The sequence below is a fragment of the Amia ocellicauda genome, chromosome 9 (genome assembly GCF_036373705.1).
Source record: "Amia ocellicauda isolate fAmiCal2 chromosome 9, fAmiCal2.hap1, whole genome shotgun sequence".
In the NCBI taxonomy this organism is placed as follows: domain Eukaryota; kingdom Metazoa; phylum Chordata; class Actinopteri; order Amiiformes; family Amiidae; genus Amia; species Amia ocellicauda.
In genome coordinates this window covers 24,300,796-24,320,624 of record NC_089858.1, presented here as the reverse complement: position 1 = coordinate 24,320,624, position 19,829 = coordinate 24,300,796, and the positions used below count along the sequence as shown (strand labels likewise).

Genomic DNA, 19,829 nt, shown 5'->3' with positions numbered 1-19,829 from the left:
TAGCTAAGGCGCTGCTTAGAAAATCATGAATAAACATCAGATTGCCTTTCTGCGCATACATCATACATCACAAGAAGACAATATCTAATGGAGGAGAACTCTTCATCAATAGACACATGAAAAGGCAGCAAAATTATCAACCAAATCGTACAGCAGCAGGGTTTTAATATGGCGGTGGGGAGGGGGTGAGGTGGAGGTTATTCTTTTAGTAAAATGGATCCCCCAGAAGACTGAAATCTTCTGACTGGGAGATTCAGCTCTGGTATAAAATCAAATAATTGCATTTTGCCCACATATTTCATATATTGGCTCTTCCTCCAGATTCCTCTGTGCTGCCGTTAATTTGATACTCAATATCTATTTTGTACATGCATCAGATTCTCGTGCACATTAGTAATCACTTGCTATTTTATGTAGCCTATTTAATAAAAGTATATTATTCTATACTGTTCAGGAAATGAAATATCATTCATCACAATTTTTTTATCAGCCAATTCGGTGAATACATAATAAGACTCAAATGCTTCCTACTGCAAAATGTTGTCTTGGAAAACATGGGGCGGCTGAAAAGTTGCTCACCTCATTTACATCTCTGCCAAATAAAAAGTATACTGTGGAGCAACTGAACTCGAGAGCCAGTAAGAGAGAATGTGGCATGTGTGGGTATTTTCTTGTGACAGTCTTTTAACGCAGCATGTGTTTTCTTAAAATAACTGGGGGGGAAAACATCTGTGAAGTGGAACAGATCGATTATAAAATTGTGCAGATGTAAATGCAGATTTAAGATTGTCAGGACAAACATACAATAACCGCTACAGTATTTTAAATGGTACTAAAAAAATAAAATAAAGGCAAAGAACATCAGAGAAGCAATGTAAAAACAATGAAATATTTGTTCTTTTTGCATTTTAACAAACCGTAATAATATGAATTACATCCAATGTATATTTATTTTGTTCTACATGATCCGTCCTTTTGCCAAACCCGAGGCCCAAGACGGTTCAGACCGTGGAAATGTCAACAGTGCATCTCTTTGACAATATTCATCACAGAGGAATGTTAATTGGCGAGTTTGTGCAATAAGATATACCTACTGAGGCATGAGACCTGTGTTGTGCAGCAGTAGTATGTAATAATTTCTTTGATCATTTTTAATGGCCGTACTTTAAAGTGGATCTGCAACTCCCACACACTCCCTGCAGGTGTCATTTCATTCCTTCAGTTCAGGATTAGTATGCAGCAAGCAATAAAAACCTGGGCCATTACGCAGTGATGCAAGGAGGATATCAACTTACAATTTATAGAAAAAAAGAGTACTGGGGGGGGGTGCAGCCATCTCTTAGCATTAGGTTGGTATAAAACATTAAAAATAAAAAAGCTTTGAAGTTCAGGACAGGTAATTGCTTTATAAAGCACAGGCTATCTGGCTGGAGCGCAGGGAGTAAGAGGTGGATGGTGTGTCCGGACTGAAGGTAGGCGTAGGGTGGGTATAAGGATCCAGAACATCAAGTCTAGAGGTGACACGAACCATTGTGTTGAGATCCATAAATAAATAATGCCTTCAGAGACACCCGTCATGATTTCATTATTCTGAATGTGATTAGGCAATGCACTTACAGAGGCGTGTGCAAGCACTGAGGTTAAGTTAATCTGTTTATTCAACATTATTTCTGCAGTAGAGACCTGAGCATGTAAAGTACATAAACCTTCATAAGACCCTCTGTCCCCACTTGGTAACAGCATTAGCAACAGCAATACCCCTCCTCAAATTGGAATTCCAAAGAAGCAAGAAGAGACTAAAAACCAATTATCTTGTCTAACTCATTAGCTAACTACAGGATCTATCCATGGTGGCCACCTCGGTACGGAGTGTGAAAACCCTAACAGTGCAATTCCATTAAAACTACTTCACTGAGTGGCCCGGGTTTATTCAATTGTTCATTTTTTACACAAGGAGCAAAAGGGATCGTTTCCACAGAGCCTCGTTGAAAAGGAAGGCCTTGTTTAAGTCTAGCAGGCAGGAAACTAAGCTAACAGCAACTAAAAAGCTATTTTTATGCCCTCTGAAATCTGTACAGAACAGTGCTGTATTTTATTATTAATAGTCCTCCAGAGATGTATTCCCACTTTGTTGTGAAATGTAGCTCCTGTACTATCCAAGCCACTTTATTCACAATGGTAACCACAAGAAGGTATACAATAATGTTATTGGGTATAAAATATGATTGTTGCAAGTTTGTCATAAGATTTTGCACAAACAGGCTATGATGAGCCGGTCTGTTTCAGGAAAGGGCTGGGAGAGAGGTTAAGAGATGTGCCCTGGTGAAGCACGGGGAGGAAACTCCACTGTGAAAGCCTCCATGGCTCTCTCTTCAGAAACTGGGATAACGGCAATTAGAAGGAGAAGGGCCCTCCTGAGAGGAGGCCGTCCTGCAGCGGTGTCTGTGTTCTACACGGCTCAGCAGCTTTCAAAGGGGATCACTGGCTGCTGCTGAAAATGGCTGACAACTTTTTTTTCTGAAGCACACAGTGATGACTGCTGGGCTTGAGCTGAACATGATGCTCAACCCCGCTGTTGAGGAACTGCGGCGGCGCTCTCGGTACTCTTAACAACTGTCACTCCGGCACAGAGACCAAGGCACACCAAATAGAAGTGCCGCTTTTGATGATCTGAGACCAAGTACTTGACGGGAGGTTCAAACCCATTTCGAAAACATCCAACTATTACACCTTCCCCCCCAGGACTTCAATAATCCATTAGCCAACCCCCTCTCCCAATTCCCCAGGTCACATCTACAACCCCACAAATGCATCATTCTGGGTAGAACTTACTAAGATCTCATGCTGCAAGTCGTCCTTGGTGATGCGTAACGCATGGTTCTCCTGCTCCCTGTCTCTCAGTCTGGAGGCGCAGTCCTGTTAACACAGAACACAGACTCGATCTCAGACCTATAATTTGGCTTCATTGAGGACACTGCAAGCGCAAGGAACATTTCTTTGGCAAAAACAATATATATCGCAATATAGTATAGCTAGGTAGGAGTGCTTTTCCTGCTATTACTTGGGGGAATTGTCCATGTTTTGTCGCCATCTTGTTTTGTTTTTCTTTCCATTTTCCAATTTGCTGCTTCATAAACATGTCTGTATTGAACATTAAAGAGCTTTAGCTTCCAATACAGACCTAAGCAACTGAAAAAACACACACTGACTACTTTGCTGCTGAACTTTTGTTGTCATTATCTCAATTTGCAGCCATACAGATAGGGCAAAGTGTTTGCATTGTGTTGGGGAAATCATTATTTTAATTACTTGCAAATAGGTCTGTGTTTAAAGAAAGAAAGAAAAAGGGGGGGAGCAAGCGTGAGTAATGCTAACATGTTATTTATTTTAACAAAGTGAATATCCCCCAGATGGACTCTGTTTATGATTAACTAATTTTAATAAATTAAGCAATTACAGTCAGCTTTTACCCATTTATTCCCCATTGCAGGCCATCTCAGAACACAGCTGTTGAGCAGCTGTGGACAGATGTGTTGAGGAGATGGAGAAGGGTGTAACTCATGGTTACAATGAAAGGCTTGAAAAAAGATTAAGAGTTCTTAAAGGTTAAGCAAATAAGGTCTAAAATGCCCTTTCCTGTAATAGTTATGTCACAGTTTCTTTTATCATAGTTAGCAATTTGAGCATTTGATTTCTTAAAAGCTGAAAGTCCATGAAACAGCGTCCTAGGTAACTTATGAACACCATTGTCCCCGAACCAAACTTTTGAAGTGGCTGTCAAAAGTTTACTTGGTCTTAACCAAGTCTTTATAGTTTTCCTGAGGCTGAAACGAAGAATTTAAACTACAATTATACTTTGAGTCAATGACAAGGTGTCTTGAATCTAAGCAATTGAGCATATGCAAAGTATGAATGCGGCTTGTGAGATTGTACATCACACCCATGTCTGTGCATTGTAAATTGGTAACCTATTTACAGTGGTTTGGACATCTACAGAGCAGCAGTATATTATTCCGGAAAAGGACAGATTAGACAGATCTTCGCCCCCTTTCTTGACAGCAATACGTCTAAAGCGGATAATTTATCAAACTGAGTGACGAAAGAACATTTTGAAAATAAATAGAATAAGGAAAAAAAATATTTTAAAATGCGATAATTTAACTTAGCATGGGATATTCTAGAACCAGGACTGAAATCTGCTATGTTTAATAACTAAAACCTGTGTGACAAGGATGCCAATTGTCCAATAAAAGGCTGTATTTCTTGAACAAATTAGTGCTTTGCTAGGTTTCAATTAAGAAAGGGGTGTATTCTCCTATACCCAGTGAATCTAATTATTTTGCATTTGGCAACAGAATGTTTAATGAAGTAAGGGCCTTGACCTATACCTGTTTCTATGCTCTGTGAAGTAGAACAAAAAAGAGAAACTAGTTGCTATAAGCCCATAGGAACTACCTGCACCAGCAAAAGGTGCTTTATCTTACATAGGAAAGCAAGTGACTCTTTCTTTTGATTTTATTTTTAAGGTTATAGTATTGGATTTTTTTTAAAGGTCAACAAGAACTAGATATGTATCAATCCTGAATAATTTTTAAGGTTTTTCTTTTTTCGCACAACTGCCACTATCAGCTCAATCCATTCCTTACCAAAGTAAAAAGAACTGAGAATGAAGGGAAACATTAACTCCATCACCACAAGGGAAAGAAAGGTCTTCCACAGCAAGATAGTGAGGGGAAAAAAGTATTTGATCCCCTGCTGATTTTGTACGTTTGCCCACTGACAAAGAAATGATCAGTCTATAATTTTAATGGTAGGTGTATTTTAACAGTGAGAGACAGAATAACAGCAAAAAAATCCAGAAAAACGCATTTCAAAAAAGTTATAAATTGATTTGCATGTTAATGAGGGAAATAAGTATTTGACCCCTTCGACTTAGTACTTGGTGGCAAAACCCTTGTTGGCAATCACAGAGGTCAGACGTTTCTTGTAGTTGGCCACCAGGTTTGCACACATCTCAGGAGGGATTTTGTCCCACTCCTCTTTGCAGATCCTCCCCAAGTCATTAAGGTTTCGAGGCTGATGTTTGGCAACTCGAACCTTCAGCTCCCTCCACAGATTTTCTATGGGATTAAGGTCTGGAGACTGGCGAGGCCACTCCAGGACCTTAATGTGCTTCTTCTTGAGACACTCCTTTGTTGCCTTGGCTGTGTGTTTTGGGTCATTGTCATGACCCATTTTCAATGCCCTGGCTGAGGGAAGGAGGTTCTCACCCAAGATTTGATGGTACATGGCCCCGTCCATCATTCCTTTGATGCGGTGCAGTTGTCCTGTCCCCTTAGCAGAAAAACACCCCCAAAGCATAATGTTTCCACCTCCATGTTTGACGGTGGGGATGGTGTTCTTGGGGTCATTCCTCCTCCTCCTAACACAGCGAGTTGAGTTGATGCCAAAGAGCTCGATTTTGGTCTCATCTGACCACAACACTTTCACCCAGTTCTCCTCTGAATCATTCAGATGTTCATTGGCAAACTTCAGACGGGCCTGGACATGTGCTTCCTTGAGCAGGGGGACCTTGCGGGCACTGCAGGATTTCAGTCCTTCACGGCGTAGTGTGTTACCAATTGTTTTCTTGGTGACTATGGTCCCAGCTGCCTTGAGATCATTAATAAGATCCTCCCGTGTAGTTCTGGGCTGATTCCTCACCGTTCTCATGATAACTGAAACTCCACGAGGTGAGATCTTGCATGGAGCCTCAGACCGAGGGAGACTGACAGTTATTTTGTGTTTCTTCCATTTGCGAATAATCGCACCAACTGTTGTCACCTTCTCACCAAGCTGCTTGGCGATGGTCTTGTAGCCCATTCCAGCCTTGTGTAGGTCTACAATCTTGTCCCTGACATCCTTGGACAGCTCTTTGGTCTTGGCCATGGTGGAGAGTTTGGAATCTGATTGATTGATTGCTTCTGTGGACAGGTGTCTTTTATACAGGTAACGAGCTGAGATTAGGAGCGCTCCCTTTAAGAGAGTGCTCCTAATCTCAGCTCGTTACCTGTATAAAAGACACCTGGGAGCCAGAAATCTTGCTGATTGATAGGGGATCAAATACTTATTTCCCTCATTAACATGCAAATCAATTTATAACTTTTTTGAAATGCGTTTTTCTGGATTTTTTTGTTGTTATTCTGTCTTTCACTGTTAAAATACACCTACCATTAAAATTATAGACTGATCATAGTCAGTGCTTTATGAATTTACGTTAAAATGTAAAGAATAAATGTATGAAAGACTTAGAACAAAACCATGAAGGTGAAGTGTTTAAAATGATGAAACTCTTCTATTTTTGTTGTTTTTTCACACTGTACTTTAGGAACGTCCTGAAAGCCCTGTCCTTCACGGCTGGTTTTGTGTTGGTTCTTCACAGTCCGGTCAGAAGTGAGTGATAGACTAATCGATACGGAGCCTAATCAGCCAGCTTAACTCTAATACCCTGGACAGGTTCACATCATTATCATATCAGGTTCCACACGTTTCTGGGTGACATATAAAAGGCAAAAGATTAAAGCCAATCTTGTAAAGAGATGCCAGAAGTCTTAATGCGCTGTTCAGAGCAGGCTGGCTTTTATCTGGCAGCAAAACCACAGGAAAAAAAACGGGGAAAAAAAAACAAGAAAAAACTCCAAACTGCTTCCACAGCTCAGCGCTGTAATTGGGGACTGTAAGGCAGATGGCCTCAGTCTTTATCACAGCTTTGTTGTGGTACAAGTTCCTCCCAACCCAACAACCCCTCTTCACCACAGCACACAAAACCAAGCTAGGAGAGCCTGTGATTATTGAGTTTCTATTAAGGTTATAGTTTAACTTCAACACACTTTGCGAACTCAGAATCTCATATAAATCATCTATAAACCCCTTTACACAAACTGTTTACAGCCCGTAAATGATGCATTAAAAAGGAAACAGGTTTTCTGCTTTTTTGGGGTTTTGGTGTTGCGAGACACACTTTACAACATGAGTTAGGAGTTCTATTCCAATCCAGTGACATTAGGGATTAACACTCAAACCTGGCTGTGATGTTTGCATTTTTAAATTAATTTATTCTTTGACCGAGGGTCAATGTTGCCCAAATTGTGTGGAAATGCATTCCTGATTGTTGCGGACAATCTGGCATTAATTAGTGTTATTACAGACAATGTAATTTTAAACCCATTGGCAAATAGGACATGTTCTAGATTGTGGAAGTATTCCAAAATGGAATTGGTTTTCCACAAGGTTTAAGTGCCAAATATGCAAAAAATGTGTTTTGTCTCCAGAACAGACTGCTGTATTAACTGTAGAATTTGCTTTTGCAATTAGCACTGTCTGCTTAAGGTCAACCTTATTAATTCATGTGAAGATTAAATCACCAACAGGGTTATACTCCCTGAGTGAGAAAAGACTAAGGATAAATTCAGTAAAACTGAAGATCATCTCAAGTTCTGGTAATTATTTGTAAATTAAATAAAAAAGCAAAACCAAAATAAAGCAAATGTCAGTATCTCATTGTGCATTGTTTCTCCCTTTGGCCCCTTTGGTATAGAGTTATTCAATAGTGCAGACCTTGTTATAAAGAGGAATACAAGTGATTTTTTATTTTTTTTCACAAAATGTTTCCCTGTTTCTTTTTGAATAATGACATTCTTATTATGTGCTACAACAACCCTACCGTGGTCATTAAACTATGACTCTATAATGAGTTCATAATTATTATATAGAATTTAAATGCCATTTTACATATTAATTTTAATGATTTGTTATTATGTTTTGACATCATGGCTGCTAATTTCAAAATGAACTCCATCTTGCCTTGCATAGTAATACAACACTTTACAGTGCAATAATCTAAAGCAATAAGTACATGGAAAACAAACCTGGGATTATAATGCAAAAACAATATTTAGAAATAAAATTAACTAAAGCCCACCACGCATTTAGTACAAAGATTAAAAGTTATTTTTTATCATTACATATCAAGCATCTAGTTCAAATGTAACACTGTTTACACATCTGATTCAGGAAAGTCCCAAGTCAGCAGCACTGAAGATGCCTGTAATTCATGACTGAAGTATTGGCACCGCGATTGCTGTTTCTGCAGTGTCACTATCACTTTGGCACGCTGCCTTCATGACAAATTCTGAAATAAAGCTGCTGTCAGCTAATTAATACTTTTATATTATATATACATACACAGAAACATGTTTCATATATGTTGGGGTTTCGTATACACTATCGAAAGGAAATCTACCCTTTTGCTTGAAGAGAAAAGTTCTTCATCAACGCATACTTCCAGTGCTCACATGTGGGTCTGAAACCTGGTCACTTAATGCAAAAATGAAAAGATAGGAAAAAAAAAATGGATCCGCGCACAAACAAAAGTAACATCATTGATAGAGTGAAAATGTTAAAATGGCACTGGGCCGGACACATTGCAACAAGAACAGACAAATGATGGACTATGAAGCTATAGCATGGGTTCTGGGAGGTGAAAAAGACCTAGAAGATGACCAGGTAAAAGATGGGAAGAAGAAATAAGAAGATCTGCTGGTGTGACCTGGGAAAGAGACACTGTAAAGTGGATATATTTGGGGAGGCCTTCAGCCAGCAGTGGATCCATGAAGGCTGATGATGATGATAGAAATACAGATAGATAGACAGATAGATACACACACACAAATTATCTATCTATACATATATAGATATACACATATATATGATTGCAATGGTGTGCAAAACTAGATCCATTTTCTACAAATCCAGTGTTTTTGAGTTATAAGGGAGCATATTTTATAGATCCTTTAAAAGTTTTGACTGCCACTCCATAGAAATCAATGGAAACTATAAAGGAGAGGGGTTTAATTGGTTTAGTAAGTAAATTAAGAACTTAGATGGGATGATACACATGGCAACTGTTTTCCCATGTCAACCAGCCCTAAATCTCCAACTATCATAGAAAGGCAGGTCACAGCAACACTATCAATACTTTTCATTCTAAATGACTTGTCAATAAATGTTTCCTATGAAGACTGCATTTAGTTTGTCCCCAGAGGACTGGTTTCACGAATGATTAGATAAACATCTAAAAGCTTCTAGGTAAACAAAGAGAGGGATTGATGTATGGATTGAATGATGGATTGATTTATTGGGCACCTCTAGTTCTTTCTGCAAGTTGCTCAGGCTCCCGTCAGACCCGCTCTCCAACTCCTCCAAAGTTTGGATCAGAACCTCATTTTGCTCATTCAGGTCCCGCACGAAAGACTGCAGCACCCCAATCTTCAGCTAGGGGGAGATAGAGAGATATTATACTATTGTATACATTTGCAATTATGAACTAATTAGTAAGTAATTAGTTTGGTTACATTTGACTGAAGGATATTCAGGAAACTCATATGCATGTTACCAGAGCTGGATGGTTTGAGCATTTCTGAAAAGATTTTGATTGAAACTTAAAATGATGAGTTTGGTAACCTCAGTGATGGACATGGGCATTTAAGGTTACAATGGGAGAACATTAAAGTTAGCTTTAAAGATTAAATTCAGAAGATCATTCTGAGCTTCAGTAAGAGAGAGTGGAGGTACTGTACTTCAGCTCAGGCATAAACCTGAGATCTTGTGGTCTTAAGCTCACCCTTTCAAACCTGGTAGAGTTCACCACAGGTCACAACAGGTTGAGCCTATAGCTCTTGCATGCAATCTATTCTGTCTATCTGTGAAAACAGAATGTTTTCCAGGAGAGAATTCAAGACTTAGATCAAACATACTAAAAACATTAACCTTTGGACAGAAGCTTTCAAAGCTATACTTACTGAAAATGGACTGCTTTCCAATGAAGAAGCTCAAAACATCCAAATGTTCAATGATCAACTTATCATTATGTAAACATCTCTTACAGTCTCAAAATAACTTTGTGGCCAGATTCTGCCAGTAAAATGTTATACCACTGTGACTGTCATGCAGATTCACAATAAACAGGACAAAGGATTACTCACTGCACTTACATCACTATCTAAAAACAAGACGATTCACTGTGCATGGCACTGAAAAAGCAGCCAGGATAATTCAACAGACTGTGAGAGTTCCAAAGATGCATCTCTGTGGCTGATCTCGACAGTCCTACAGATCTTGCTACTTTTTTGTGACAGCCTCCCCACTGATCTGTTCAGACAAGCTGGGAGAAACTCAGGCCTGGGCTGTCAGAAAATATCCACGCACCGCACTGTATGGCAAATTGTTCCCCAATTTACATCACTGGTAGTAATAACAATTAGTCTTGTGTTGCAGCTGATATGCTATGGCACCTTTAATTATGGCTTGATCAACCATTAATTCCTGCTTTGCACTTTTTTCTTACCACCCCTACCCCCATCTGGTTACAAATTAGCACATCAACATTTAGGAAATATTCATGTTACACCTTTCCCAATATAATTTATACAGTACAGAAATGTTAGTATTCACTCTCACAATTATATTGAATTCAATACTATTTTTTGCTTTTGAACAACAACTTCAAATTCAGCAGATCTGGTTTTTAATCATTTAATTCTGACTTCAGCCAACCAAATAAAATAAGTTCCTGTGAACTTAATCTACCTACATCTCCAATGGGATAGTTTCATCCTCATGACCTTAAACAAACAAAAAACTTAATACAAACATTAAATCAACACCATTATTCAAGATACAATGAAAATCAGTTTGGGAGACAATGCCATCAGCTTTGCAAGCACACATCAGGCCAAAGATCAAACGGTTTCTTTGGCCTACAGGGTTGTTTAAAAAAATTGAGATTATGAGAGGTATTGAACTTAAAAAACACAAAACAAAACAAGCAACATAATCCTCCCTCCAGCTGCGGTAAGCAAGCCCTACATGAAGTAAAAATGTAAAACCTTGTTAAGATTAGGCCTAAATAAAGAAATGAACAATTTAATCTTCAGTTCGGTAGTTCCACTGAAGGCAGGATAGTGACGATCTTGCCGTTTGTACAGAAATGCCTAAGCACTTTGATATTCACAGATGTTTTTTTTGTTCTCCCCCTTATACCTTTTCCAGGCACCAATTGCGAATGGTATGAAAATAAAAATAATATAGAAGCCATAAAGCTTGATTTACACTTCTTAGCCTTTTTTTTCCTCCACTTTCCTTTTTTTATTTATATATTTGTTTTATTTGATCACTTAGCTGGGATCGTATAACTGTATATTAGACACAAATGAAATCAGGTCTCCTGCGCATTAACACCATGTCTTTTGCAACTACATCCCCTCAAACCCACCCTCCCCAATTCCTACAGAAGCCAAGGGCAGAGTTCCATTCATTTTCAGGCCCATTTCCTCCTATGATTAGGCGATCAATCAATCCCAGCCCTCAATCTCATCAGGCAGCCAGGATTATCTCCCCATCTCTCTCACTCACTCACACACCGGCACATTAACATCAGATCAAGTATCACCGCTTGCTGTCTGCAACACCACCTGCCACAGACATTGATTTTTTAATTTTTTTAATTTACTTATTTTTTATTTTGGGGCATTTTCACTAGGCCGTACCAAAATTAATGCCAACTGATAGGTAACCGAAAACTGTAAATCATTTACTGGCAGGTGATTCCTGCCGAACAGAATGACCCTGAAGATCATTTCATTGGAAAGGGGCAGGGTTTGAAATTCAGAACGCTGTCTGTGACAATGACAGGGTTCTCCAATGACCCCACTAGATGCCATGGAGGTGCAACAAACAGGAAAATCAATTAAACAACAAAAAAAGTGAGTCATAGGGACCAAATCATTTTAATTTCTTTGAACCATCAACTATAAAGGCCCAAAAATGCTCATATATGTTCAATGGTTCATGTTGACCAAGAATCAGATCACTAGGTTGGATTTATAGAGGGCAGTCTTATGCTTCATAAAGAGACAACAGCCATGCAGAAATCACATTTCCAGGTCCAATATGTTTTCACAATGAACCTGTGAACACCCAGTGCTTGAACCTCATGTCTATATAAAGACCACTCAGTGCTGTAAAGAGATTTCCATCCATAAAAGCACAGTCATTGTGGCTGCCTGACGGGTGGCACCTGTTTTACAATGTGGAGCAAGCACCTTTTCACTCGCCTTGTTTACACGTCCTAATTGACGAGTAAACTGCCACTTATAAACACTAGAACTCCATTAAACTGCTCTATTCAGCCCTGTTCACCCCTTTTCACAATATGAGGACATAAACACCAATGGAGCAAACAAGGAACAGGAGGACACGGCCACAATGGGGTATATCTACACAGTTACACACAATGTCATACTTACAGAGGTACTCGTACACTGAACCCAGTGTGACCCTGTTGGTGCGGTACCCTATCAATGACAACTTTAGGATGTAATATAATACTTTTTTTCTGCAGTTTCTGTAAGTAATAATTACAAATAATAATAAAACATTGTTTCTCTGATTCTGCATTTCCCATAAACAAGAAGTTGATTAGACAGAACTAAAATATACCCAGTTTTTGTGATTTCAACATGAGATATTTCTTAAGGGGAAAAATAAAATAAGAAATCAACTTTCCTTTACCCTCCTTAAGAAATGTTTAGCAAAAGTAATTCAGTGAAACTTTAATCAGCCTTGACTTGCTGTGAACTTGACTTACAAGTAACTACTTTCCTTTCAAGAAATGCAGGCAAGAATGTTATTGTCTAATTTCTTAATTTTATAAAGCCTATGGAGAACAGTATGGCTTAAAACCTTGAGGTGGAAAAAAAAATGAATATGAATTAATAATATCTTGCCAAGGCCTAAGTACATGCACAGGTAAGAAAAAATATTTTTATGTCATAACTAATATTTTTTATACCACTTTTATGGATGAACATTTCTGAAAGATGTAAAGATATTCAATAAAGGGCTTCTTAATGGGATAGTTAAAAAATAACGCAAAAAGCTTTTTGATGTAAAGACACTAATTCTTTTAACAACATTGATCAAACTGTCATGCTTTCATTACAGTACAATACCTTTTAGCAGCATGCGCCAGGCTAATAGAGTTATAAACTCTCCCAAACAACAGATTTCATAACCTGCCCTTGTCAAGACCAGCTCAGGCATCTAACTGTGGGCTTTTGACACTTAGTGAACAGCACCAATTGGTGAGACAACAAACAGTATGGAATCTGCCATCACAAAATTCAGGAATCGGGGGGTAAAAACAAACTGGAAATTATTCCAATGACACAAATGAGAGAAGGTCCATTATTTACTTCAGTAAACTGAAGTGAGATATGTTTTGGGAAGCAAGTATCCTGTAGAGTATCTCTATGCCTATATTACTATATTTAGCAAATGAGAACAATTCTTATAGAAGGGCAAGACAGCAGCTACTATTAAACAGCAAATGAGAAACAAACAAACAACTAGAAGTACCTCATATTTGATTGGGCTTCAAATTCATAATGCCTTTAGCAGTGAAGTGCATGTAGGCCTGCTTATTCTTGAATGCTACCTGCAGACATAACTAAAATAGAAATGAACAGTACAATTTAAAGTACAGGAGGCTGCATGTTTTGTTTTGCTTTTTCCGACCAGCTTGCCGTTGGCCATGCATTTTAGTTTGACTAGTATGCGTCACTCTCATTGCAGGAAAATGAGTTTTGGAAAAAAAAGCAAAATGCAAGTTTGCAATGGGAAGCGGCAAAACGTACTAACATTTCAGAACCGATTTAGCTTGAAGTGCCCCCAACACATTGCCTCCCACTCCTCCACAACCCCCCCCCCCCCCAAGAACAACATCAGCACAGCTCCAGTTGGGCTTGATTTCCATTATTTAATCTATTCAGAAGCTTCTAACACCAAACTGTCACAAAAATAAATGGCACTCACCAGGCTTTCATAATAAATGGGTTGGACAGAGAACAAAACGGCAGCAAGCCATGTACGCAGCTCTCTTACACATGCAGCCCAACTAGGCCTTGTTTTGGTCTCCTGATTTCCCTCAACTTGGCATTCCTTTCATTAAGTAGTTGCTTACCAACCTGTGAAAAATGTTCTTTAACACATCACTAATCAATAATCCTCATAAGGGTCCCACCTGCAGTCTGTCATCCCTGCCATCGGTCAACTGGTCAATTCGTCGGAGGCGCTCATTGTACAGCGCTCTGAGTTCTGTCAGGAGCCTCTGCATCTCGGCCGGTCGCTGTGGTCCCCTGAGATACGCGGCCTCAACAGAGCCCGACCTATAACCTGCCAAAACAACACCAGCAAAAGTCAACACAAACAATCAACAGTTGTTCAGTAGGATACTCTGTTGAAGAGTAATATTAGTCATACTTATTGCTCTCTTACTTTTGAAAATTCCTGTACCAATTGTTATTACATAGATTACACACACATGTGCACAGTCAGCAGACACATACCCTAATTGTTCATTGAGCAACATCCCAGCTGAAAGACTGGATTTAATGTGTTTAAAGACCGAGTTGGTAAAATGTTTTTTCAAATTTTTCTGTTTTTAATTATGTGCCGAATCAACCCAGAATCCGTAGTCAATGTAAAAAGTTTCTTGTAAGATCATTATGTAATACACACATTTACAGCAGTCCTAAAATCAGCATATTTGCGAAAGGATTTCTTCAGAAAGCCTCTTTGACCCAAAACAGGTAGGTCCTCAAAAGGAGAAAGAATACAAATCAGAAATGTAGACAGTACTAAACAACTCAGACTGTATATAAGCTTTTTTTTTTTTTTTTTAATTAATAAAAAAGTCAAATAAATGATATCTCTACTGAGAGATGCCCTGACCTGCTGGATGATCCTGATAGGGCCCATGCTGTCCATTTAATTTATCGGTATGCCTTCCCCACCACCACCCCCTTTTCTTATCTCACTCCTGACCAAGTAATATTCTGGATTAAAATTAATCCACCACTGTGGAGAGAGTGGTGTTGATTTAACCCAGACCTTTCCAGAGATGAGTTATAAACATTTTTGGAATTATTGAACTGACCCCACTCCACAGAATGCCCACTATAGGAAAACATATTTAAAAAATATGAATACAAACGAGCACATACAAAAAACATACCACTGCAAACCATTATAAAAGCACTAAAATTACTTAAAATCAGAATTTTGATTATTTGGACTGAATTATCCTGATTTGTCAAAATGAAAGTGTATGTGTGTGTTTGGGGGGGTGTTGAATTGGAGAATTGTCAAGCAAGAGCGGGACATTATAAACAAACCATTTGGGAGGTAATATGAGGGGTCATCTGTCCACGAAGATCATAACCCTTTTTCAAATTAGAAGCACCAATGCTTAAGATATGTAGCATAATGACTAAAACTTTTCCATATGATTTATGTAACAAAACTATAATTTGCACTTAAATGAATGTCAGATCATTACCTTTTTTATTATTATTTTTATTTATGAGGCATATCATTTTTACAGTTAATTTGTATCTGGACGTTCTAGATTTCATTTCAGAGCCATGCATGTCATTTGAATGCACACTTAATATAAGCAATTAAAAATGAGCATTAATAGACTGTCTTTCAGACAAAGTGAGAAACCAGCTGAAGCACTATGAACAAAGATCTGTAGTATGCACTTGAATAATTTCATTAGCTTTTATCTACTGGAGGACAAGGCCATTTGGTGAGCATTTTATCTGAAGCATTTAGCTATACGGCTAAAGTACTTAATTCAGGTGCTCACTATCTTCAGATAGAAAAATAAACTTTACGTAACCAGGTATGCATTTACCCTGTAACCCACATCTAAGGTCATCAAGCAAGTTACTATCGCCAACATCAGCATACAGCATACAAAACTGTATTACAGTTATCATCATACTATGAGATGAAGAATATTTGTTTAGAATACATATATGTGTACTGGAGAGGGACACACACAGCCCCCCTCTTCAGTGTATTTGAAGTGAAGCTGTGTCTAATCCACACATTGAGGCAATAACAAGTTTGCATTAAGTAGGAGATAAGAGATGAAAAATGTTGAATCAAGGGAAATAATCCAGTTTCCAAGGCTGGCATGAATGATAAAGTCTAGATTATTGCAACATCGATTCAACACTTTGAGATGTTTACACTAAATTGTATTTATGCTTTCATTTGCGTCCGATCTGTCCTAAAAATATTTATGTTTTAAACATTGGGAAAAGACAAACAGCAGTGACAGAAATAGATATGGCCATACTGAATGCTTTTTATTCATTAGAATCATGGCTTGGTGTCAGTTTCAGTTTTATTTTAGATCCATTCATTATTAAATCATCAAAAATACATCACAAGGAACATTTTCATAAAATATTTCAATTTATTTTCTTGGTAGTAAACTTTCATCACATCTTGATCATGCAAATTATAACTACTCACAAGACATCTTGAATACATGTTTTTTTGTAGACATTCTCATTTGTGATGTTTACTATAATACGATCAAGAATGTCTGCTTAATTATTTATTGATAATGTGGTAATGAAAGGAAAAAACAGGCCCCATTTACAGGTAATATATTCCATTTAATGCAATAGTGTAATTCAGCACTCAATCCATGAACCATCACTAATGTAATGATTTATTTTAATTTCAAATGTATGCAGATTACACCCAAAGATGGCAAATGCAGGATGGAAGTACACAACTGGAAAAACAACTGTTCTGCAAAGGACATTTCACAGTATCTCCAATACAAGATATGAAAGCCCCTGTGAAAGTTTGAAAGAATTACATTCTACTATAAATGCCCACAAATCACATTTACAGTCTCTTGAGCACATTTTCTCCACCAAAACTGATCCATTTACCCTTAAAAGTGCACATTCCTCTGGCGGCAGGCAACTCCTTGTGTATCATTAGAAAGCAATTGAACCATTACATCAATATTTGGGATGCAGTTATATTGCAGTAGCAGTGCATGATATAGTTCATTATGTGTATTTAGTAAATGAAAACACAGTGTTTATTATCATGCATTATGATTTTGTATGGGTACGTCCTGACTGTACAATATCGATTAATTCCAATACCGACTACAAGCTTAAGATCCAATCGATGGAAGATTCAATCAACATGTAATGCTCCGTTAGTATGTAAAGCGTCAATTCAATGTTTTCAATGGGAAGATTGTAAACAATAACAATTGCATGTGGCATCTTCTGTAATCTGAGAAGTGTATTTTACTGTAAATGATAAATCACACCACCGTCATTCAAATAGTTTGCTCAATAAACTCATTTTAAAGAATGGTGACAAACAATACATTCAGTTCAAACCACATTCATAAATGTATGTTTTTATATTTAAACGAGCATTATGTTCCCTATAGGATGACAACGGGGGGGAACAAACTGTCATCAGCATACATGAGCCAGGCGCATGCGCAACACACCAATCACAGGTGGCAACATTAACACAATCTTTGATAGAACACATTTGTAATTCATTTGCTACAAATTCCAAAACGATATGAAAGACGATACCTTGGCGATTTTAGTAATGACTGCACATCAGAATTAATTTGTTTTTTATCCTTGCCTATCCTTAATTAGGAGCCCCCTCAGATCAACTCATTGCATGGATTTGATTTTCTCTACCTGTTGCATCGCTGCTGCTTATCATTGCACGGCCTGCTGCTGTTCATTCGTCTCGCAATGAAGTAGTCTAAGCCTGCCGGAGACTTTATGCCGTGCTCCGCTGCAAATATAGTCAGAGTGCTTTAGTTTGGGAAGCACTTCAACCCCGTTCAACTTCTAACCCCCTCCTACACCTTAACCCGCCTGGGCAACTCCATCTCCCGCTCCGGCCACCTGCCCTCCTGGCTGTGCCCCTGACATAACGAGCAGCTGTGCTGGCCAATCAGAAAAGACCCCTCAATGCTAATTTTGCAACCAAGACCAATCGCACAGGGTGTCAATGCTGACAGAGTTTCTCAGATTTCCATAGAAACTTTACTATCGGGAGGAACACACGAACTTGCTACAACTGGGGAGGCGGGATTATTCTTTATGTTTCGAGAACTGCGGATTCTGAGGAGTGTTTGATTGACAGTTGCCGCAATAACAATAAACCAATCAATGCAGAGAGCCCGTCCAGGCGGGGTTAAGCGCGGTAGGTTGAAAGGAAATCAAAGCGTCTGTAGTTGCCATGGTGGCCGATATGCTACTTAGTCTAAAAAACAAAAAACAAACAAAAAACTGGATTTTAATTCGTATTGACAGTTGACATTCAGATCAGTACTAGAGGCGGCAATATTTCTGCTAGGTGCTTTTTTTTCTTTGCCATAAGTGGTTTCTTCCTCAGAGGCATAATTTGATTAATCAGCTGATTATTAACAATATAAAGTTGAGAATAATAATATTCAAAAAGAGACAACATATAGAACCAATACTACTACTAATAATAATAATAAATGGAAAGGTTCTTATAAATGTATCTACCTTTTGTAGGATACTTAATATAAAACAGTACCTTGGCCTGTGGCTCTTGTGTTTTTTCTGAACCTTGTTACGTGTGGAGAGAATGCAATACAAGATCCAGCTCTAGAGAGACAATTGAGATCCAATTTGTACTTACGGGATACTGAAAAGACCTGGTAGCATCAGTCAACAATGGTTTCTACTGGAGCCGAATGATTGCTCAGTGAAACTGAAAACATATAAAGAGAAAAAACAGTACCTTGAAGTACCAAATAAAAGTCCTAATTAAATGAGCACACAAGCCTTCCCACACCACTGAAGTCAAATGTCTTTTTAAAAATGATGAAAAAAGTCCTTATTTTATATTGTATGTTGTCAGTGCATTGTAACAGAGAGACTTCAAAATTGTATTTTGTTAGGATTAACTCAGACTATATCTCTCAAGTACTTTTTCTGTCATAGACGGAGAATCCTTTGGAATGATATTCAGATAACCGTTACTTTAGCTTGTAATTTTACATACTGGTACAATAAATGAAATTGAAAATCTAGAAAGGCTATGTTTTTCATGTTCACATCTACTGCAGGCAGAGTGGGTGCATCAGCAGAAGCTCTCTCCAGCAAATGTAGTACTGTCTCAGAATTGAATTTTTGAAGGTTCTTTGTTTTAGAAAGAAAAGAAAATAATAATAACGGGCAGGGTGAATGTATTGATGGTGTGTTTTATGCAGCTCCTTTCTGCTCAGTAGGTCCGGAATGAGCTCATGTAGAGAATCATAAGGCAAGGCGTATTGAAAGCTGCATGATTGCTATATTACTAGATTATTGACTTGAAAATTGCCTTCCCTCTATTCCTGTTTATTATGAGCATATTTGTTTCCTGCATTAAACTCCCCAGTCTAACACAGCTATCAAGACACATGATGCATAAGAGATACTGAAACTGATTGCTAACAATATTATTTTTATAATGTAGTGTGAACTGCAGAGCTTAACAGTCTCATAAACATTTATAAGATTCAGCATTAGAACTGGGACTGGACAAATTATCCAAAAACTACTTGCCCAGGGGAAGCTCCCCTTACTCTGAAACACAATATCATACAACGACAAAAAATAAATAAATATATGAATAAATGCTGCAAAAGCAGAACAGCAGAAGTCTGTAATAGCAAAACATTGCACAAAAGTATCATACACATTTTGAGAACCCTCCTTCAGTGATTGCTTCACTTACAAAGTAGATTTCCCATCTCCCTTAATGCATGAATACCATATTCTTCATAGTTTTCAACCATCACTGTTTGTCCTGTTGATTTCAACAGTTTCTGATTAAGTAAAACAGGATAACACATTATACAG

The 19,829-nt window shown here is 38.1% G+C and overlaps 1 protein-coding gene across 1 annotated transcript in view; it reads right to left on the bottom strand.

Moving 5' to 3' along the window:
• The window catches only part of pmfbp1 (polyamine modulated factor 1 binding protein 1), a 149,379-nt gene extending 131,391 nt beyond the window's left edge, over positions 1 to 17,988 (bottom strand). Inside the window, exons 1-4 of the mRNA XM_066713796.1 lie at positions 17,646 to 17,988; positions 14,120 to 14,271; positions 9,184 to 9,312; positions 2,833 to 2,916 (exon numbers count right to left, since the gene is read on the bottom strand). Coding sequence (XP_066569893.1) covers positions 2,833 to 2,916; positions 9,184 to 9,312; positions 14,120 to 14,271; positions 17,646 to 17,670 — 390 coding nt within the window. The 5' untranslated portion in view covers positions 17,671 to 17,988. The remainder of the gene's footprint in view (positions 1 to 2,832; positions 2,917 to 9,183; positions 9,313 to 14,119; positions 14,272 to 17,645) is intronic.
• Between the last annotated feature and the right edge of the window lie 1,841 nt (positions 17,989 to 19,829).